This window comes from Colius striatus, chromosome 7 (assembly GCF_028858725.1).
Source record: "Colius striatus isolate bColStr4 chromosome 7, bColStr4.1.hap1, whole genome shotgun sequence".
Classification (NCBI taxonomy): Eukaryota; Metazoa; Chordata; class Aves; order Coliiformes; family Coliidae; genus Colius; species Colius striatus.
In genome coordinates this window covers 8,902,307-8,926,454 of record NC_084765.1, presented here as the reverse complement: position 1 = coordinate 8,926,454, position 24,148 = coordinate 8,902,307, and the positions used below count along the sequence as shown (strand labels likewise).

The window sequence follows — 24,148 nt, the reverse complement described above, 5'->3', positions numbered from 1 at the left end:
CAGATTTGACCACCCTGAATGAACATATTAAAACTTTTTATCAATTCCTATCAAGAAGTTCATAGGTAAATAAATTATTATACAATTATTTTAAGACACAAATTCCAATAAAAGGCTTTAACCTCTGCATAAATGAACTGAATAGGAAAGAACAGATCTCATGAGTTGAATGCAGGGTCAGAAATTATGTCATCATATACTTATCCACAAGCTTTGCCTTTATTTGAAAAATAATCACCATCTACACTGTGGTGTAATTTTTCAGCAAATGCTGCAATGACAATAAAGCTTTTTTAATGCTTGTTCAAAAATTGCACTGGGCATTATACAGGAAAAGCATTGTTAAACTGGAAATGGAGCCTGCAATTTCTTCAGTCTTTTGCAGTTCTAGAAGTTCTAAGTGCTGCGAGACTCGATTTGTTCATAAGCCAATGGTAGTAGTAATCTAACCATGGCAGTCTGAGAATGTAATTGAAGGAGAGCTTGCAGACAGCAGCAGGGAAGATACATACTTTTTGGCATGCAAATCCTTCTCAGAGTCTGAAAAAGAAACTCTGTCTCCTCACACTTTAATTTTGATTTGTAGGGAATTAACTACTACTCTATAACACTGGTTACTTGCAAATCTTTTTTCAACTTTAGAGAGATTTTTTTAACAGAGTGAGCCTTTCCCAGTGCCCTGGCTATGCCACCCTTTTTACTCTTATTTTCTGTAATCTAAGAGCAGCATTTTTAACTGTTACAAACATTGTAAATTCTGCTGTTGGGGCTACAAGAATCAACTTAATGAAGGAGTGTTCTTCAAAGAGTACCAAAAGCTGTGACTGCACCACAGAATTTGCACTTGTGTGTTCATTTGCCTGGGTTTCTGCAGTGGAATAGGCAACAAGCCCTCACTGGAGATCAGTGGTCTCGCAGGCATGACTGTTACTTCCAGCACACAGAGGTCATTACTAAAAACTCAGTTTCGTATCAGAACCAAAGTCTATGTAACAGAGCACAGAAAGACCATTGCATATCTACCCTAGTTTAAAATCACTGAGCCATGGATTGTCACTAACGTTGTTCTGTACTATCAAGAAATAGGTGTAAGGAACAGAATTAATATGCATAGAGCGTAGGATCTTCTGCAATAATTATGCTTCTGTTTGACTTGAAGTTTCATTGAATTGCACTTACATGTTACTATGTATGCTTGAAAAAATTTGGCTATATAAATGCTACACTACCAGAGGCATTTTAAAATTCCTGCTAAGAGAAAGAGTTAATAATGTTGTAGGTTATTAAGTAATGCATTTTGTACATTCTAAATTTGCATCCAACTTCATTTAGTGTGGTTGCAATACCATACTGTGCATGTTACAGTGCAACCAGGACAACCCAGACTGCTTAATATATTAATAATATATTAACATTAATAACAAGAAATCATTCAGATAATGGGAGTCACCATCCCTAGAGATATTCACAAGATGCACAGATGAGGTGCTGAGGGATATAGTTTAGTTTAGTGATGGGCTTGGCAGTTTTAGGTTAGTGGTTGGACTTGATACTCTTAAAGGTCTTTTCCAACCATAATGACTCCATGATTCTGTGTAAATTACAGTAATTTATTTATATGACTATGGCCTATATAATTTTTCTTTTGGTCCTTTTCAGCAGGAAGCATAAGAACTAAATAAGTATAATGTAATAAACCTAAGGTCCAATCTGCTGTTGTCCTCAAAAACTGTCTACATTCAGAGGAAGAAAGCAGTGCCTCAATTTTTAATCTATAAACTGCTCATTCTTCTCTTCTAAAAAGGGTAAAACAAGATTGGTGTCTGTTTTTCCAGTGTCTCAGATTTCAGCTTTAGGCTTGAGGTGATGGCTTTCATCACCTCACCCTACAGTGACCCACACAACCTGGTAATTTCTGGTAATCCCAGGTCCCTTTCCCCTACCCTAGTCTCTAAGAGTTCATTCCCCAACCTGTACTGGTACACAGGGTTAATCTTTCCCAGATGCAAGACTCTACACTTGTCCTTGTTGAATTTCATTAGATTTCTCCCTGCCCAACTCTCCAGCCTGCTCAGGTCTCACTGAATGGCAGCACAGCCTTCTGGTGTGTCAGCCACTCCCCCCAGTTTAGTATCATCAGCAAACTTGATGACAGTGCTTCTGTTCCCTCATCAAGGTCATTAATGAATATATTGAACAGTACCAGTCCCAGCACCAACCCCTGAGGGACTCCACTAGACACAGGCCTCCGACTACACTCTGCCCCTTTAATAACCACTCTCTGACTTCTTCCCTTCAACCAGTTCACAGTCCACCTCACTACCTGATCATCCAGGCCACACTTACTCAGTTTTGCTGTGAGGATGCAGTGGGAGATGATGTCAAATGCTTTACTGAAATCAAGATAAACCACATCCACTGCACTACCACCATCTACCCACCTGGTTACATCTTCATAAAAGGCTATCAGGTTGGTCAAACATGACTTCCCCTTGGTAAAGCCACGTTGACTGCTCCTATGACCCCCTTGTCCTTTAAATGCCTGGAGACAGCACCCAGCATAAGTCGTTCCATCACCTTTCCAGGGATGGAGGTGAGGCTGACCAGTTTGTAGTCACCTGGCTCCTCCTTCTTATGCTTTTTGAAGACTGGAGTGACATTTGCTTTCCTCCAGTCCTCAGGCATCTCTCCTGTTCTCCACAACTTACTGAAGATGATGGAGTGGTCTAGCAATGACTTCTGCCAGCTCGTTTAGCACCCGTGGGTACATCCCATTGGGGCCCATGGATTTATGCACATCCAAATTGCTCAACTGATCCTTAACCCAGTCCTCATCAACCAAACAAAATTCCTCCGTTAACCTGACTTCCTCTGGTGTCTGGGGCTCCTGAGGACAGCCTCCAGTAGTATAGACTTATTGTTGACTTATTGTTCCTTCTTTTCCCAGAAAACATTCCTGGTTTTCCCCCCGTAAACTTAACACTAAATTAATGTATTTTTTAAAACACTAATTCCAATAGTAATGTTAATAGCTTGTTAATCTATAGTCATACCATGTTTATAGATTTAAGAATTATTAATTTTGTTATGAGATTAGCCTCCAGGATAAATCACTCCCTAGTACTGTGTCAACAGCTCCATGCTGGTGCTTAAAGTGAGTATGACTTAGCATATTAAACAAAGAGATGTGTAATCTTAAAGAGGACTGCAACAATGGACCCTTAAATGGTTTCACCTTTGATTCCCTGGGAGGCTGTGTTAAGAAGCTCAGGCTCGATCAAACCTTCTCAGTGAAACCTGTAAATTACCTGGCAGTTAGGGAGTCCTGACAAATGGGGATGACATTTGGGATCAGATTTCTCCACTTTCTACTCATAAATACATTTGGGTGCAGAGAATGGATATGTAAAATCATGCAAAACAGGCAGCAAGGAAGCAAGCAAGACAAAAGCAATCATAAGTTTTGTGCCCATTTCTTCTGAGTCTTGTGTTTTGTGTTTCTAGAGCAGACAACCTGTGATAGGCCTGTTATCACACAGTGCCTGTGCCCCTCTAATTAGAGCATATGTTTCAATTATACCAGGTTCCTCAGTTCACCATCTATAAAAAGACAGACACCACTTTTTTAGTTTTCTGCTGTGTTGCAAAAATAACGTTCATTATGGGTTGTGAGGTGCTTGGATGCATTTTTATGCATCTCATCAGCTTACCAGTAATGGGAGCACTTACAGGCATTGATGCCCTTGCTTATTCCTTTTAAATTTGCTAACTGTTGCCAGAGATTTTTCAAGGCATTAGTGATTTTAGAGATTATATAAATTCTAATTGCTATATGAGAGCTGTACATCTGAGGTAATGGTAATTTTGTATACTACCTGTAATAGTTAAACATGTCCCAGCAAAACTCACCACAAACCAGAAAAAATAGCAAAGGTTTCATGAAATGAGATCATATTGTTTGAGCTTCTGAAATACAGAAAGGATTGACTAACAGTATTTAATTAAATTCTCTCATTTTCCCCCCTCCTAGTTGATGAGCATTAGTTGTATTTTAAAAAAAAAAGAACAAAAAATCTTTGTTGTTATTTCAGAATCTTTCCTAGAATTAATGGAATTATGTTTTTATAATGCAAGACAAATTTTACTGTACATCATTCTAATATTTCATAATGTGGCTTTTGAATTTTGCAGGGATTTGTCTTAGAGGAGGTCGATTCTGCTGAGGACAATTTAAGAATGAAGTCTGTATGTGTTAAGTTTAAATTCATTAAAAATATCAGCTTTTCAGGATATACATTTATTACACTGTTCATCTGTGCTGAGAAGTCTGGATTCAGATTTGAAGAAATGCAGATCAGGTACATGTCCAGGACACAAATATTATGCAAATGCCATACTAAACAAATTTGAAACTCTAATTTGTTTGAGAATGATAGTAAATCAAAATTACCTAACATAATGAATTCATTCAGTTAGATCTACATTTTTTATTATTTCATCGTAGAATTACTGTGAGTTATGAGAGACATATATCAAGAAAAACTCTTTAGAAATGTTTGATTTGATCTGAATTTGCATGTGACTAGAGGAGTGACAACTGCTTTCTCATTGCACATTTTAAGATGAATAGAGAGGAAAATACTACTTCCATGACATCTTAAATCAAAGAAATGAACTCTAGTAAAGTAGGTAATTATTAATGCCTCAACATCTACAGAGATATGATTAAGTAAAGTTTGTGGAAAATGGGAATGGCCTATCTTTTATAATTATTTTTTCAAAATATCACTGTCAGGCTGTATTTGCAAAGTGTGTAAAATCAGTGTGATTCCATTTTTTGCATTTCATTGTCCTTAATTCTTTTATTTACAGTTTTCTTAAATAGAAAAGCAAATAAGTAAAGGAGCTTTTAGAGCTATGTATGCAAAAACAAGTCTTCACATGCTAGGAAAGAACATTGCACAGCATTTTCTACTTAGCACACACTGATAGAAATGCTGGACCTAAGATATCCTTGCGTGATTAATACAGTGAAAAATACCATAAGCTAAGGAACCTAAGTAAAAAGCCCTTTACTATGGGAAAAGAAAGCACTTAGGTCAGCCAATAGAAACTGTTGTGTGTTCTAATAAAGAAATAAACATCCCTGGAGAACTAAATTCAGCTTTGCTGCTTAACTAAGTATGTAGCTTGATTTTCTCTTTTATAATTTATACTAGTAATGATATAACACAAGATGATACCGCAACAGAGTTTCTATTACCTTTTTTGCTGAGGTATTCTGGAGCACGTTATAGTCAGACAGATGCCTTGCCCAACACAATGATTCAGAGTACCATAACTTTGTGCTGTACTTCACAGAGACTGAAAGAAGTAGGAATCCTTCCTGCAGAGTGGGTCGCACAGAGCCATTATGATTATCAGCTCAGGGAGTTTATGATCTTATTTTAACTTACTCATAGTTTTGCCTGGCACCTTGGCAGCTTTCATACAAAGTATGAAAAGTAAAGCATCCAGCAGATAGCATATCCTCCGTCTCCACTTCAGAGCCGGAAGGTCTTTTGATATGGATTTTGGTGGTTTGGGTTTTTTTTTCTCTCTTCTTTCCATCATCCTTGTGTCATGATAACTTTTCTTTGAGGCAGATTGCCACAGTTAGCATAAGGAGGATCCTCCGAACTTGGCTTTGTGTTGTGGTAGTCAGTCACAATATCTTAGGATGTGGGTAGTCATAGGATAAGCCTTTTGCCTTCATATGTTTCAGAACAAATCTGGTTAATGTCTTTGAGAAGAACATACACATGACTTGCTCTTACCACCATCTCCTTAGTATGTCAAGGACAGAGGCCTTTTCTTCTAGGCAATCAATGTACTTATCTCTTTAGAGGCCAAACATCTTCATTGTCATAATTTATATGCTATAAATAGGATGGCAGTGATTAACTGAAGCTACCTTTCCAATTGGTTAGCTGTCCTCAGTTATCTGAATTCATTTGCAGAATACATTTCTTCTTACTGAGTCATTGAAGAATTTATTGATCAACTATTCTTTAATAAGATCCTTGATTTAAAAAAGTCTCCATTCAGTAAAGATGAATTTAACACATATACTTATTTTTAAATATATGCTTAAATCCTATAGATTTTACTGGCTTTGAGTCCTTTACATAGATTTTCAGTTCCTAACTGAAGTGCTTTGCTGAATTTGGGCCTAAGAGTGAATCTAATAAATTATTCTGTAGTTATTGAGACTGAAATAATGTGTTAATTTCTTCCAAACAAAATTGATGAACTGGGGAGATAGTCTGAATTGATCTAATGAATATTTAGTAGACACATGATTGGAAAAGCTGGACTGCTTGTGTCCTGGAGTGTGTGTCAGGCCATGTCAGAAATGGATTTCATGGGGCAAACAGAAATGAGGCATTCTGAAAAGAAAACTTCTGTTGAAAATTAATAAAAGTATTTTTTAACTTCCTGATCAGTTATTAAGAGGAAGAAAGAGTCTGGACAGAGTTGTTTCTGAAGGCTTGCTAATGGCACTGTTGATCAGAGAAGAAAGTTAGTAAGAGTTTAAGTTTCTTCTCGCAAGTTAAACTGAAACTCTGAAAACTATTTTGTTTTCTTGAATTCTTACTGCTTTTTGCAATTCCTCTGTGGCTCATTGCTTTCTACAAAATACAAAGTTCAGAATAGATTTAATAATACAAAAAAGTCTGCCCTGACTCTTCCAGGCATTGCAGGCTGTTTTTTATCATTTAGATTTTTACTAGGAGGAAGGGATGTGTATGTGTGTGGGAACACTTGAGAACTAGAGAGGATAACTTCATCTTCCTGTGCTAATATTTCAAAATGAAAATGTCACAGCCTGTAAGACACGACTTTACAAGCAAGGTACTATGTACAGGTTTGCTCCTCCTTTTCTTACAGGATATCTCACTTCAGAGTATTCTATCTTGTCAATGTTTACAGGTTGCCACCTTTGGTCTTGTGCTTCAAAAATCTTTTGAAAGGTAAGTCTCTTGAGGGTGGGCTTGATTTCACAATACGAAAGCTTTAAAGGAGAGTACTTTAGAACAGAGCTGACTTGTACCTTTCCCTCTACAGAGAAAACAGTGGTGCTTTAGAAATGTTGACAAGCTTGAGAACAGCAATGAAGTGTATATTCTATATAGGAATAGATGTTTGGAGGGCACCTGTTTTCTTGAAAGAAATGTAAGGGAATGCTTCATCTATGGAACGTGAGTTTTGATGTTAGGTGAAAATGGTAAAAATGGAAGGATAAGTAGGTCAGGGAGGCAAGGGATGCCTCACAGAGGGAAGATTCACAAAACTATCTAACATTGCAATGGGCAGTAATTTCCCAAAGTGAAGACTAAAGAATTAATGAATGTGTATTATTATCTGTCTTCTCAAACCCAATAACTTTTCAATGAGCTGTAACTGATATTTATTAGACCTCATTTTTTTTGTGAAATACTAAGACTGAAAATATAAAACAGTGGTTAATGGCACTGTAGTGTGCAGTATCTTACCATATAAACTAATCTGGGTGGGCCAACCTTGCTGACTTAAAAAAGAAAATTCTTGATGTACACATGCAGATGGAAAGAGATGAGAACATATACTCCCATTGTTTCAAGGCTAAATGCTAGCTTGTTTTAAGAAGGAGAGGTTAAATTACATGTTAAGTGTTCACTGTCTCTGGACAAACGTGGGCTTGAAGAAAGCGAATCCATTCTAGTGCATGCAGTTATCTTTACCATGAATTATTTCCCAGCTTCTATTCTGGTTTCTATTCTGACATAAGTTGAAAATAATGTTTAATTATCTCAATATCCCACTAATAATGAAAAACTCAAATACTTTTAAAAAAAATGCAAGGGAGGAAGCTGGTTTTAAAAATCAGTTAAGAGAAATATTTTAATCCAAAATTAAATTGCCTGTTAATATTTTTTCTTAGTGTGTTAAAATAAAAGTGTCAATTTAAACTAAATCTTCATGCAAATTAACAGATTGGCTTTTCACTCCACAATGGCTGCCTGTGAACTTAGAGCTCCACTAAAATATCAAATGGTACTCTATTTTCTAACCCCACTCACTTACCTGTTCATGTATAGGGATTGAAAGCAAGTAATATGTCAGCAACCCAGGGGGCATTAGCAGGCCTTACTGGCCCTGACTACTTCACAAGGCTTTCCCCCACCCTGCCAATGGCCCAGGTCCACATTTCTGACCGCAGGATGCTGGTCCCCAGCTCCCCACATAGCTGTCCTGCCCAGCCATGGGCCCACATCTTGGCCCAACTCCATGGAGATGGCTAATGGGGCAGTGGGATGGGACCTGCCTGGCGAGGTCCTGCCCAGCAGCACCAGGGTCCCCCACTGCTCCTGGCATCCCAGCCCTCAGCGAGCAGCCAGCACTTCTACGCTGCTGACACAGTCTGCATTAAGGATACAGTCTTGCAGAGTGGCCATTCTGTATAAAAAAGGCTGGTGCTGAAATTAGATGACGCTAAAGCTTTGGGTCCTACAGTTCCCCATCTTTCCTTAGCACCGAATGTCATTCTCAGCACAGACATTTTGTGTTGTGTAAAGCAGCTGTCTTTTGTATCATGTATTCTGAGCACATCATTCTGAAGAAGAGAGAAACTATTTGCATAGGGCTGAAAAAAGAGAGTCACAGCATCAAAAGCCCACAATTTCTGCATAAGCACCTATGGTGTTTTATGGATATATTCATTATACTTAGGTGTTCCATACAGACTTCATTGCTACTCAGGCTTCATACAGATTGTAGACAAATTGGGTAGTAAAGAAAGGCCATTTTAATAAATCTGAATCTACATTTAGTCTATATAAAAGTTTGCTCTACAGTTTTGTTTTTGAAGAAGTCTGTATGAAAGAGAGAATGTCCAAACAATATAGTATGTGTTAAAAAATGGAAAACTGCCAAACTCTGTGTCTTTTTTTGTGATTCTGGAGCTTTTCTCTCTGATTTGTTCAATCGTTTAAAAAAAACCAAAACAAAACAGGTATATTGAATTTTGCCATATGCTGCATAACTTCATCCCAGGTCTACTTTCATTAGAGAAGCTATGGTGGCCTGTGGTACATCTGTGTATATGCCTTGGGAAAGCCAGAGGAGATAATTTTGCTCATGGCTCTGGTATAACAAATGCAAAAGAAACATGTGTGCATTATGCATTGTAAACAAACAGCAAAGAAGCCCACTGCCTCTAGATTTTGACCACTTGAATGTAATAAGCTTCTTTCCCAGACCACTACCAGAACTATTAGTAAACAGTGTATTGCCATCAATCCAAACTCTGCCTAATAAATTGACAATTCTTGTCATATCTCAAAATCAAATACAAATTCAATGAAATCCCTGGTGTGCTTCTTTTTTCTCTCTCTGATACTTTTTGGCTTCTCATCCCTCTGAAAAGTAATAAAAGAACTATTACCTCTGTTAATAAGTATAGCTGAGGCAGACTTTTCAATCCCTTTACATTTGGTGCCCATTTATCAGGTGGGGTATTGGTTTATGAATTTGTTTCTCCTACTTTTTTTTCTACGAGTTATACAGAGATTTTCTTCATTATGATTTAGAGTAAAGTTATTTTTTCTTTCAAAGAGGTACCTTTCCTGGGTTTCCTTGTGATTTTAAAGCCAAGGACAAGAATCTTTCTGTTGAAGTTTCTCTGTGTGTTTGTTTCTCCAGAGATAATTCTGTCGTGTTGTGTCATGTACTCCCTCAGGTCAGGAACCACTGAGAATACTTCATAGTTTTTTCTTCTCGTAAAAAGCAGCTATTTCAGTTCCTGATACTGAAATAGTGTTACCTTGGAAATAGGCTTGATTACTATTAAGTGGTTCAACTAAATACAAAAAGTTAGCTTGTCAACTGTCACCCGTATAAACAATCCCACTGGTGCCCTGCCAGAATAAAATGCACCATCCACAGAAAGCATCAATATAAGAGAAATGGTGAAAAGGGATCATTATGGCTTAAAAACATGAGTAAGAGCATTCCACATAACCTTCCATTAGACTGAAAGCACAAGTACGTTTCACAACATGCATTTTACTGGTAACACTTCTCTATAAAATTACCCACTTTTAACAATAGAAAAGCACTTTCCATAGAAGTTTCATTTACTTCTTAGTAATTTATTTCAATGGGTCATATAGAAAAGAAAATCACTTCAAATTTCAAAGTGAAGCAGCCAAGGTAGTGAGACTACTTCACTGCTAGCAATATTCTGTTAATGGATCAGGTGAAAAGGTGTGCATTTGTATTGCTTTGATTGTCCTTGAACAGCAATTCCATTTTAATTGCAAGTTAAATAGAAGAGTAGAATCATGGACACTAAGGTCAATCCTGCAAAACACATGTATTAAGCACAGTAAGAGAGACAAGTCCCCTGAAGCTCCAATACTACAAAATTGTCTCATTTTATACCTTAAAATCTTACTGGTTTTCAAATACAAAAGTAATTAAAAGAATAGAAGGAGGAAGGAAGAATGAGAATGACAAAACTAACGATAACAAGAAAGCATCATTCTATAGGTGTTAAAAAGAGGATGGCTTTCATCCTTTATTTCTGAAACTGCTACAAAGAAAACTTCATATTTGCATCAGGAGAGAAGATGGGGTTTTGGTGGTTCTTTTTTTTTGGGGGTAGCGGGAGAACCATGTGGAAGAAAACAGACTCTTCTGTTTCCTTCCAGAACACTACTGACAATTTTGTAACAGACTGATATATAAAATTTGCTGACTTCCTAACATGCTGATAGGTTGTTGGTACATCACCCTCTCACAGCAAACCTCCCTGACTCACCTCCTGAATCAATGCTGTGGAATCTGTGGTGATCTAGCAACAAGGGGGTACTTTTACCACTTATGCAATACCAGGAATATCTCTGTTTCTCAGAATATCTTAATTACTGATGCTGCCAAAAACCTCTTGCAAATCCCACTACCCTCTTTGGAGACAGGTCTGGACAATTGCCATTAGGATACTTAGGCTACATGAATCTGGTGAGGGAGAATTTATGCTGCTGCTGTGTATCATTCACCTACCTTGCAAATAAATGCAGTATTTTAATCTTGAAGCTGATAGCAGTTTACCAATCCAGTACTACATCTATGTAGGAGCTGTACAGAAAAACCACAGCTTTAAAATAAAACTAAAGACTGTGAGGAAGCTGAAGGAAGGGGAAAGAAGAAGATCCAGTTTAGAAAATGCAGACTCTGAAATCAAGTGTATTATTCAGGTTTCTACAGTGTGAGCAAGGGAAAATGTGACTGTATAAAGTGTGATAACAGTTCTTTTTCTGTAATACCTGTTCTCTATCAGATATGCTTGTGCCTCTCTATTATATTTAGGTGTGTACTGCAAGCAATTTTAGGACCACCTCAGTGAGAATGTTTTCTCTGTTAAAGAACATATAGAAGGTAGCGCAAGATGTGAGATGAGAACATTAAATATAGAAGTGCTTTAATGCTTAAAATCCATAAAAGAGAGTCAATGCAACTTCTCCCTGTCAGAAGACTTTTCTTCTAACTTGTTTTACCTTATATGTGCTACCTAGAGAGGAAAATGATTTTTTTTCCTGTGGCTCATTTTACTCTTTTCCTCATGGCATCACGTGCATTTGTGTGAGGCAAGTCCAGTGAGCTGCCGTGACTAGTACCTGGTTATGTTTATTTACAGACTAACTAGTGTTATTAAGCACGTACGAGCCTATAGGTAGGAAAAAACCCAGCATTTTTAGAAAGCCTGTGAGTGATTTACTAAACAATGTCATGCACTTAGTTGCATTCTCAATTTTGTTTAGTTTATAATTTAAATAATTCGATAGTTCTGAAATGAAATCAATGTTCTGAGTTGACTTGTCCTAAATGATAAGTTCACTTTAGAACTCTTTGTTCCTTTGAGAATGACCAATGATTTCGACTACTCAATTTGACATCTTAAAAGGGCCTGAATTCAATTTTTTGGAAATAAGTATGATTTTGAAAAATTTAGTATAGCTATGTCTGAGCATCCTGAATCATAAATTTTAGAACAACACTCGTGAAAAGAAGGGTAGTTGTCTTCATTTGGGTTTGTTTGGTTTTTTTTTTGCTGCTGCTTTAGCACTGAAAGATTTCCTGAAATAAATTATTTTTTAGAAGAACATGAGAGTGGCTGGATGCTGGTGAAGAGAGTGAACATTTACTGCTGTATCTACTGGCTTGGTTTAAAAAAAAATCTATATTTTGATGAAAAAAGTATTACGGTTATATGTAGGATGAAAAGCTTTTTATATGTCATTTTAGAATAAAAGCTTTGTGTTTCTTACAGCTCTCTCAAGAATGCTGACATTCAGTATACTGAGTAAAGTGAAGACTTTGGAAAAGTAGCTGGCAAATGAGAAACACTGCTGAGCTACTGAAAGGACTGTGTCAGGGGTTCCCACTGCAGAAATCTTGAGGGGAAAATAATCTATTCTGGTTTCATTCTATTAGGACTGTTCCAGACAGTCAAAAGTTAAAGACGTGGATGTAGAACTCAGGTAATTTGGATGGAGGGATTTCTACCTGTTTTCTCCAGGATCAAATATATTATTTTAGTCATCACATTTGGGGAGAGTCAGGGTGGGGACCAGATTCAAATCTTTTTTGAGCAGGCCATTTCTATGTATTTATTTTGCAGAGAGGAATAAAAAGATGGTAATTTACTTGTTCTGCTGTTCCAGTGAATTTTCTGATGTACTCCTCAAGTTATTTATTTACATTACTTCATTTAGCTTTTTGTACTGGTTACAAGACACTATTTGCAAACTAGAGGAGGAGGATATGCATGATATCTGAGCTTCAGTGGAAATTCTTTCCCTGACTTTATGGTAAAGATCTCATCCTGAGTACTACTCTTTTTTACCTGCAAAAAATGTTGTGGTCCCAAAAGAGTAAAGTTTATTGTTAGATTAGCATTTACTGTAAAAGTCCATTCTCAGTGGAGTTCAGACATTGAAAGGTTTTCATTATTTTCCAAGTGATTCCTTTCTTCTTGATGATCATAAATAACTCTCTAGGGGACTTGAAACCAAAGTCGGCTATTTTCTGCGTATCTTTTTTGTACACACTTTTGTTTCCCTTTACTGCATACATATGTATTTTATTGCTGGGGTTGCTCAGAAGAGTTATCATAACGTAGATCAGATGGTTGATTAAACCACAGCTGGCTTTTGAAAATATTTCTAAAACCCCAGCAAGCTTTTAAAAAAACCAAACATGCAAAGGATTCTATGACTTCTGACAACAAATACACAAAATACAGAAAGGGGAATTGTTCTTTTCTGTGTTAACTTTCATAGTGTCTGAATAGCAGTTTTTATGTGAATAGAAAATACTAGATATGGCATGATGTTGCTAATATCCTATTCACTGCTCCCTTTAAAATAATTGCACTGCAGGAAATAACAGAGGAAGCATTAGGTAGGGGAAGCAGTGGATTTCAGCCACTCATACCATGGCCGTTAGTAATTGTTTGCCTGGCTTTTTTTGTTTTAATGCTGTGATAAACTGCTATTTTTAAGATGCCAGATTTGACCCAAGATTCTGAGTGGGGAATTTTATCCCAATAGTTCACATAATCAGCTGTGAAAACCTCCAGCTGTCAGTTGTTTTCTGCTTCCCTGCCCATCACAAGCAAGATGCCATCACTAGTCAGAAATCTTCTTCCAGATGGTACGCGTAGCTTTAATTTTGACTTTGTCTGATGAAAGGAGTAGTGAATGATTAAGCACATGCTAAGGTAAGCTGTAGCTTGTGACTACTGTTTTCTTGAGTAAATAGAGCAAGGTGTTTAATCAAGCAATATGGTGCCAGAAACATGCAGCCATTTTCCAAATCTTCAGTGCCATATCAGAGACATGGCTAATGTAGTCTTGTCACCTGAGCCTGTCACTTCACCAAAGTACACAGTGTGAAATACTCATCCTAATTCTCCATGAGGGAACCACAGGAAAGGTCAGGCACTGCAAAATTACGTGTTTCAACTACCCCTGTGAATACTTCCCGTGACTTCAGTGGCATTAGCTATAGAGGTTATATTGCAAATATTGCCTTTCTGTGTATGTGAGAACCAGTGCAGAATCTGGAGGCTTGCAAGTGTTTGTCATTTAATCCTACCCAGGCAAGCACTGAGTGACACTGCAGTGGCCTATTGGAGTTTTTCAGGGAACTTTATACATTGTTCCTGATACACATATATCTTCCTGAATGTTTAGAGAAATAGATAGGAATGAGGAGAAATGAAATATAATAATGACTTAAAATGAAGATCCCTGCTGTAAAAAGGTAGTAAACTATTTAATAACTAATAGAGACTAATAACTCTTGATAAAAAAGCTTTTAGGTTACCAGTCCCTCAGTTTTGCCATTGTTTCTTTAGCTCCACTCTTAGAAAAACAGCTCAATTGCCATCAAAGAATGATGCCTTTCTGTCCTTCTTCCCTCAAATAGTTTGGTTGCCAAGTAATCTATTTTTTACAAAGTGAAAGAATGGAAGAGCATAGCTATGTATCTTTCTGCAACAATCAGAGTAAGGTCCTCTACAGAGCTTCAGAAGCGGTCTTCATACTCTGAAGGGGCTGGGACTGAAGGGAGAAAAGCTGTCACGTACATCTCTGAGCCTTCCCAGTGAAAGTGAAGGCCTGTATAATATCTGGTATTGTATTTGTTGACCGTGTAACCAAATGGTAGCAAAATGTAGCATGTGTCTGATTTAAAAGTTTCTGCTTTCAAACTACGTGGTCAGCTGCTAAAAGTCTTGTAGACTTTTGGGAGAAGAGCCAGAAAAGCTTATAGATGCATATGTAGGACATATTGTTCTGGCAGTATTTTCTTCTCCACCAGTCAGCTCAAACCTCAGTTGCAAGTTCTGTTTTCCTCCCACAAAGGCAGAGAGCCCTTGTGATTATTTACCAAACTGTATCGCCTTTCCTTAACTTTGAGAAGCTCTCTAATTTAGCTTGTAAGAATAAAAAACATGCCTCTGAAGCATTACAGTTATGGTCCAGCAATTCTTTCTTTCTTTCTGTACAGATGTAACGAGACCCTGGAAAGGTCCTGGGATCCTGTAGTTAAAGTGTGAGACAGGTTACAACCTCTAACAAAAGTTTGAAAAGAAACAGGCAAATATTTGACAAGAAAAGCCTGTGTATAGTGGCACCTATTTACCTGAATCACAGGTGTACTATAAAAGATGAAGTCAAGACTGTTCTCAAGCAAACAGCCATTTTAGGTTGACACATTAGGATGCCACTCTGTCTGTTCTAGTGTGCAGGAGGTGTTTCCCAAATAGCTAGACTATCTTGTGCACAAATATCCAGTATACCTTGGGAAGACTATGGAGCACAGTTTCAGTTAATCCCTAAATAAATAATATACAATAACAAAAAAGTTCACTTACTGCTTAAATAGAAGACCATGGGAAAATAACATGAGAACTGCGTAAGTGGGCTGTACACAGAGAAAAACTGTAAAACTCTGAATTACCCTGTTTGGAGGAGAAAGATGCCTGATGGCTGTGATATCTTGTGGGGATTAAAGACTAAAAATGGCTTGAGGCTTTTCACATAAGCACGGTATATTCAGAAGGAAGAACACTGTCAAGTTTGGCTCCAAATATTGAAACTAAATTTAAAGAGTAGGATTTTTCAGAAATTTTGAAGAATCCATAAGCTCTTGAAATGCTTTCTGTGACCTCTGCTAGGAAAAAAGACAAAGTAAGCATACCCAAAACTGTTCAATAATTAAATGCGTGTTTGAAGTGATTTTTTTTCCTCTGCCTGGCTAAATACATGTTTAAATTGAAAGTTACATAACCTTGTATAAAAAAATTCTATGGCATAGTCTAATCTAGTGAATTATGTGCAGAATGGGTACAGCCAAGATCATCTTAATACAGCTATTTTAGCCTTAACACTGTGTGAGTGCTCTTTGCTCATCTCAAAGAATTGCTGCCTATGAATTGTAAAATACTAGAGAATTTTTTGTGTGTTTGCAGCTGCCACTAACAGTTTTGGAGATCACATTTTTACCTTGCTTTTTGTGCAGTGTGTACGTTAGTGGAAGCTTTTTCACAGAAGGCTATCTCGAACAGCCTTCTTTAAAATGAGATTTCTGTAAAAAAAAAAGAATTGGCAGAGGAATGTGAGAAGAAAGGAGAAGGGGGATGTGCAGAACAGGGATGGTTACAGACTCTTCAATTAATCTAGGAAAACAAGAGTTTAGAATTGAGTGTAACCTAAATGTGCAGAGGAAAATGTTGACACACTATTGCTGCTCTAGGGTTGTTGCACCAGGGCAACAGGTATGATACACAGACACAAGAGAGAGATCAAGAATATGCAGCACGGGAAACCCGGATTTTAATTTCGTAAGGGATTTTGAAGCAGAACATCTCTCATTTGACTTGAAACATTTTGGTTTGGTAAAAACCAGGAAGTTTTATTCCTATTTCAACTTTCAAAATATTTGAAACTATTGCAATAAAAGAGCATTCCAAATGATAAATGAAAACATCTTATTCTGAAACTTCAGTCTTCTCAAAATACTGACTTAAAAGAATGTTGTTCTTGTAAAGTCCTTAACTGAAATGGTCCCATTTCTACTGTATGCTTATTTGATTGTTAGTGTTTGTTTGTTTGTGGGGTTTTTTTTTTGTCTACTTTATTTTTGACTTTCACTTGTTTGTATGTATGTTTTGACTATAGAGAAATACCCAGACTACAAAAGCTCACCTGGAAACTCTGATGGCCTTATTCATGGATTCTGTAAACAACTTCAAGTGGTACATACACATATACACAACTCTCTAAATTATCATTTTCTTAAACTAGTCCCAATAAATGTTAGCTGAGGCTTCAGTGATATTACAAGATTCATCCTGTTTCTGACCATGCCTGTAAAGCTATAAAGAGGTAATCACTTGCACTGAAAAGTCACCAAAATTTTTAAAGCCAAGCTTGGAGTGCTGGTACCACTCACTCAGAACCAGCTGAGCTGTATCTCAAACCACTATTCTTCAAGGCAGTTGACTTTTTGAAATTTCAGACCCTTTCCAAGTTTCACTGAAATAACAGTCACTGAGTTGCTCCAAACAGAATTAGGCATCTGCCGTCTTTAGGTTTTCTGACAACACATATAAATGTTTTATCTCTACCCTAATCAATCCTATGTGACTGTCCTTTGTTTAACCATGCTGAGTGCTGTCTCCTGATCATTTAAACTTATGTCATTTCAGACAAATCTTCACCTGCAAAGTAATTAGCAAAAATGTTAGGTTAAGAAAGAAACACAGAAAGATAAAAGGAAAAGCTCAGTGTTCTAAACGAGACTGTTTAAATATGTGGTGGTTAAAAAAAAAATAAGGAAAATGTTGGCTGCAGCTGTTCTCCACTGAACAATGACTACTATACCTGTATTCATCCTTACTATGGTGATCCTTATAAATCTGAAGGATTAAAGACCTATCACTTCTCAACATTTTTTTGACTATGAAATGATTCATTACACATGGGACTTTTTTTCTGTACATTTGATAGAACAGTGAACTTTGTAACTTAGGAGAAGATGAATATCCACTGATCTGCCTCTTGAAGGGAGTGCTGTTTTCTGTATTCTTTTTCATACCTCTGCGTTTGGTTGTGTTTTGTTGGGTTGCATAAATATAAATTTTAATTGAGGTACATTTACTGCCTTAATTTGTCTATCCATGAAATAATTGTTGTTGCTCCTTAAGCTTTTGATGTGCTTTAATGCGGCACAATATATGGGTATGCAAATTTCTCTTCTAGAGAGACTTATATTTGCAAGTCAATTAAATGGGTACATGGCCACATCAATGCCTGATTGCCTCCTGATGCCTACCCATTCTAAATAAATGGAACTAAGGCTAATATCAGATATGTCTTCTGTATTACAAAATAAATCAAATAGTGTTTCCTAGTACTGCTACAGTCCTATAAAGTAGTAATGGCACTTAACATTGATGGTTTGGGTTTTAATTCATACGTAGAGCCCAAGATGTGGTTTATTTCTATTCCTTCTCAAACTGTTGACTCAAACATTTTTGAGATCTTGCTCAATGCCATCACTGTTCTAAACTCAGCAACTTGCCAAAACCAGAATTTCATATTCTGGCTAAAACATTTTGACAAGATAAACTTTTTTTAAAAGCAGAGTAGGAGGACATAGTAACTGACTTACTGCCAGCTACAGTAGCTCTACACTGTCGAAGAAGATAAGCAGTGCCACACAGAGTGGATTAAGGCTGGTGCCAGGAATCTGCAGATTCTGGACCTGGTCTCCATTCTGCTATTAAGTAGTGTCATTTCTTGGCCAAGTCATGTCATTTTATCTGAGTCTGTTCCACCATCCATGAATTACAGGCAGTATTTACGTACATTTTTCACAAGCAGAAGTTTCTTCTATTTGTCTCGAGGGTATAAACCCTAAGGATTATGACATGCACCTATGCAAGTGCATTGGACACACATCAAATTGCTCACAGCCTCTTAGTAGGAGTGGTCCTGAGATGCAACCTTTGGGGAAGATTTTTTCAGTTTGAGGACAGAACTCTTTTTTTTTTTTAAACATGCCATTAGTCTATGAACATTACAAAAATAAACAAACCCACCCCAAGCCCTGATTATGTTTCAGAGACTATTAAACAAAACATACCAACTGAAACTCATACTAAAAATAAAGGGTATCTTTTTTTTTTTTTCTTGATGAGCCCGAAGCCAGTGTAATCTGGTAGATACACAAAAAGCTTATCTAGTTCATTTCATGTCCATCTAAAGTTGATCCACTTAATTATTTCCTCCGTTAAACAGCCCAGTGCTGCTTTTTTTCTGATTGGAACAAGTGTCAGTATTACAGGAGAGAGATTTTAGGCTCAGAGGACCTGGGATTAGGAGAACAAGCATTTTAGTATTGGAGATTTGTATTTGGAGGCAGATCACTTTTGAGTATGTAGAAAATTTTTATGTTGATACATGTCTGTGCTATGAAATAATTTTGAACTCTGGGATGGTAGCAGATGTTATAGTCAAAAGAATCAATACTGTTGGTTTTGCATTAAAAAAAATCTTCCAGTGTAATTAGAAAACAGGAGAAGCACGTGGCATAACAGGTCAACTTAATGGCATTGTTTGCAATAAAGCTGACAGTTCAGGCATAATCTGCAGTGCTCAGTTGAAGCAGGACATTTTGCTTGGCAGAGAAGGATTTGATACATTCTTTTGTATTACTGTGTCAAATTGGATTACAACATAATAAAATGGAGAATGTAAAATAAAAGCCTTCGGGATCGTTGGTTATGCAATGTAACAAGATGCACAAGGAATGAAAATGAATGTACTCTTCAGAGGTATGACAAACTTGTCATGTGTAGTTGTGTGGATCTTCCCTTTTTCTAGTATGTTTCCTTGATTTATCCCTCCTGTGCTGCACTCTTTGTTAGTCTGTATTGAGTGAATTTCCTTCAGTAAGTATGCCGAGCATTTCTCTGGTTTGTAATTATTACTATTTGAAATAAGGAGACATTCAGAGATAAAGGGATTGAAAACCTGCTACAGTTGATACAGTTCCTGTTTGTAACCATCAACTGCCCAACAGTGCTCAAAACTTTGCAAAAACGTCTTTCAGAGATGCAGTAATACTGCCTGCTGGCCTAGCTTGGAGTGCAGCCACGGGAGTATTCACTTCAGCAGCTTCACCAAGTAGCCCCTAGGCTTCAGCTTCTGCTGTCAGTCTGTGACATATCTAAGCTACACAGTCAAGAAAATGTGCTGTAACTTGGGTCCTTAAATAATGCTTGGAGGGTTTCACATAACTTTATGGAGTAAGTTCTAACCTTTGAAATTTTGGAAATGTTAATTAGTAAGCTGAGTACTCCACACTTTCATTTATCTGATACTCTCATCTCAGAACTCGCACTAACCAAAAGTGGATTGTGTGTCTTATGTACTATGAGTCATTCACTTTGAAAAGGTCTCTGTTTGCTGAAAACCCAGTGACAAGTCTAGATGGGAGGTCATGTGTTCTGTTTGGATAAACAAGGTTAGATGTCACATAAGAATTTATATTAGTAGGAATTAATAAGTGACTCATGTATCAGTCTTGAATTTAATTCCAGAGATTACAGAAAACCTGAATACAAACTATATGCTCCACTGCTTTTGAAATTTAGAAGGGGAAGTAATTAAAAAGAAAATACCAGTGCCAATCCTTTGCCTAGGTTAAAGCATGGAACATATCAAAGTAAGTCCAGAGTGCATGTGCATTCAACTTTCAGCTGACTGTAAAACTGAAAAGTTGAGCTTGGGACACTTAGTGCTGTACAAAGGCAGACTTTCACTTGGAATGACTGTCATCGGCTCCATCAGATTCATACGTTTCCCTTGCAGTTCAAAAGCAGTAACTTTTCACAGAAAAGCCAGGTTCACCCTTCTCTGATGCTGCCTGTGCCTTGAGTGGGAGAACTGCTGGTGCTGCTTCTGCAGTTGTGCCCCAGTGTGGAAGGGAATTGTGCAGGTTGAGCTGTCTTCAGATTGAATTATGCTTTAAGCGAAAATTGCACAGCACGTTTCACACACAAATATGCAACACTGAGAAAGGACCTTAAAACAAGGACAATATCATTAAAAAAATCCAAACAAAAGCAGGGTTTTAATCAGCTTAGTCTGTGATATGGGCATGCTACCAGACCACAGAGGTATAAAATGAGGGTCTGAATTCAGGGAATTATTTGTCTCAGAACTTCCTTCACTTTTCAGTGGCTTCTTACACTCAGCTAGGAATATGCTTACATGCTTTCCTGAACTGAGGTCTAACAAACACTTTGATCTTACTGTTAATGATGTTTGGTTTATCTGACTCCGAATTTTGCACTCCATTATGGTTTGACATAGCAAATGAAATATTTACTAACTCTTGGCATTAGTACTTTTGTGTATTTCTGTAATGTAACATTCTCATTGAAGTTCTGTTCTACATAAGATGCACATGATTAATTTCTAATGGCATTACAAGGAGATTGGCTCATGCTATGAGAAGAAAGCTCTTTCTTTTCCAGAAGTAATTTTTGAGGTTCTGTACCTTGCATAGAATTTGAGGCTTTGGGATAACAGAAACATGGACTTATTTTATAAGCTTCCCATTTCCCTATTAACAAAGTAAGGCCAAACAAAGAGTTCATAGAATCATAAAATCATTTTGGTTGGAAAAGACTTTTATGATCATCGACCACTAACCTCCCACTGTCAAGCCCATCACTAACCAGATTACAGATAAATTATTACCTCACTTTATGACAATATAGTATTTTGAAGGATTGAAGATCACTTGAATCTGCAGTTCTGAATGATTAGTATGCTGGAATTTATATGTCAGATCACGCAGAATACAGAAAGGCAGTTAAAATACTAAAAGCAGTATTTCCTTAAGGAAGTTTTAGATTAAGATTACGACAAAAACATCCTCTAGTTTTTCCACCCTGTCAGCAGGGCAATGACTAAACCCACTATCTCCTATTAAGACATTGTTTAATATATCCAAAGAATGAGAAATGAGGACTGAAAATGTACTGTCAGTTTCCTTGGATTAAGGTCAAAGCTTGAGGAGGAGAGAGAATAGAATATTTGCCTTCATAACTTTATCAGAAAATTTCAGTTATAATCAGATTAAGGAAATAAAACTAGAAGAAAAAAGAATTCAAAAAGAAAAATTATAATACTTACATTGGTGACATATTCAATATCCTTCCAAATATTACATTCCCTGGGAAAATCTGCCAAATCTAAAAAATTATCCACTATCACTTGGCCAATCAAGTCATGCCTGGAGAATCTGTCAAAGTCATACACAGAGAAGTGGAGTTTCCTTGCGTTCAGGTCATTGTATGGGACACTAAACAAAAAAACTTCATCAAATACTGGATTTAAGGTCTTTCTGTGCACTTTAGTCTGGTGTTTTGTCTTCCTATCAGGAAGCAGATATATCTTCACATATGGATCTGAAGTTCCAGAGAAGTCCTTTGCTGGCAGGTTGATGGCCTTGTGTATCTTCACTATCAGCTGCTCTAAATCACAATCATATTTCAGAATAAAGTTCAGTTTTCCACATGCCTTGCTATTACTCCTCCGGCCATCGTCTGTGTCCACTGATCTTTGTTTATATAGCTCTGGCTTAATGCGGCCAATCCCCGTCAGCTGCTGCTGTTTCTGGACCTGCTGAATGTTGAAGTCGGGGTTGGAGAGGTTGAGCTGTCTTCGGATTGAATTATGCCTTAAGTGAAAATGAAAGAATTGAAACATTGTGTTGAAGATTATGTGAATCTCTGCACACACACGAAAGATCCTCATTTGACAGATTATTGCAATGTATGATGGAATCAGATATTTAATCACCTTAAGTGATAAAACATGATACCCAACAGTTGTGAGAGCTCATCTTCAGCATTAGAAAGCTAATACCACCTAATTTTCTGTTCTTTATGTCTCAAGCTGGCAGTATGCACTCTCCAAACCTGGCTGAAGACTGTGACAAACACAAGTTCACAGCCACTGCAAATCCAAAAGATTTGCCTTATTGGAAGAATAATGTGATATGATAAGAACTGTAGCTGTTTCTTATCTGTTACCATTTTCAACTGAATCCTTTGGATTAATGCCTATGAAATGAGTTACACTACGTAAATGGCAGCAGGATCTGGCCTATTACGCCAACTCAGCTTGCTGATTTCTGGTTCAAAGGTAAAGCTGACTTGATCTCTAAGACAAGTGAGCTGTTTTGGTCTGAAATGGTTTGTTGACCACCTCAACAATTGTTTTTTCTCTCATACCTCATGTAATAAGCTCTGTGGTACCTTGTCTGAAAAGTGTCATTACTCTGAGGAGAAAAAGTGGCTTTTAGCTTCGGTCCAGTGAAATTTATTACCTGGAGTCACTCGGTTATTGTGATTGGAATTTACATTTCATGAGACTGTAACTGAAATCAAATTTGCAAACCCTGTTGGGGTAGTGGCATGTGAAAGTTGGATTAGGTAAAATCCTAATCTTACATGAGTTGGATTCCACTTTTTTATCCTATTCATATGTAGCAATAATTCAGTGTATTGGAGTACCATGAGCTTGGTTGAACATAGAAAGAGTACATGGAAAATGCTAGCACCGGATTAGTCCAAAGCTATTTATGTTGAATATAATCAGCAGTAGATCCTCTGCTATCATTGCTCATTCATTCCTTGTAAAGATGTGTTTATGCATGCTTAAAATGGGAACAGACTCTTACATACTACCGTTTTTTCTCTTGTTGCATAATAAATGCATGTTTTTATAGCTATACATTAGTCATTTCCATGATACAATATTATGTCAGAAAAACCCCGTATTGTTTAACCCTTAAGATCCTCATTGCAGTAGGAAGTGAAGAATATCCTGGGGAGGAACAAAAAGGAGAACACTGGAGAAACATCTTAGCAAGGATTCTAGCAAGGGCAGGCTCCTAGTCTCTGTGGTCACACAGGAAAGCCACAGTTGGCTACATAGTTATGTCAGAAAGCAGCAAAGGTGAACCAACAAGGGATGCGGTACAAAGACGATGGGTCCCTCCTGCTCAATTGAAGAGTCTTTTAGAGAAATTATGGGGCAAGGAAAGAGATGCGTAAAGAGCAAAGCTTGTATCAGCAGATGGTATAGGGAAGAGTGAGACCTGGATGAGTCATGCCCTTGTGAACAGAGAGCCACTCTAACTCCAGCTGGAGAGAGCCAGACTGGCAGCAATTGCCAAAAGGAAGACCTGCAGAAATTCACAGGAGTAAAGACACTGTCCATGCACTCAGGATGCTGTTCTTTTACAGACTGGGATTGCTGTTGCTTCTTGGGAGATGATGCTGTGGTGATACTGGGCACTTGTAATTTGATTAAGTATCAGAGTTGCTGCCCTGTTGCAGCAGAGAAAGTCTGTATCTGACTCAATTCTTTCACAAAATCCAAGACACATATGAGGACTCTTGGTGTTAGAGCTCTGCTATGAACCTTCTGTTGTTAATATATCTCACAACATGCTTATTTCCCAGATATTTAAA

At 37.3% G+C, this 24,148-nt stretch overlaps 1 protein-coding gene across 1 annotated transcript in view; it reads right to left on the bottom strand.

The window, feature by feature from the left end:
- The window catches only part of LOC104554799 (synaptotagmin-9), a 59,831-nt gene that overhangs the window by 4,691 nt on the left and 30,992 nt on the right, over window positions 1-24,148 (bottom strand). The window contains exon 3 of the mRNA XM_061999984.1: window positions 21,801-22,347. Within this exon, the coding sequence (XP_061855968.1) occupies window positions 21,801-22,347 (547 nt within the window). The remainder of the gene's footprint in view (window positions 1-21,800; window positions 22,348-24,148) is intronic.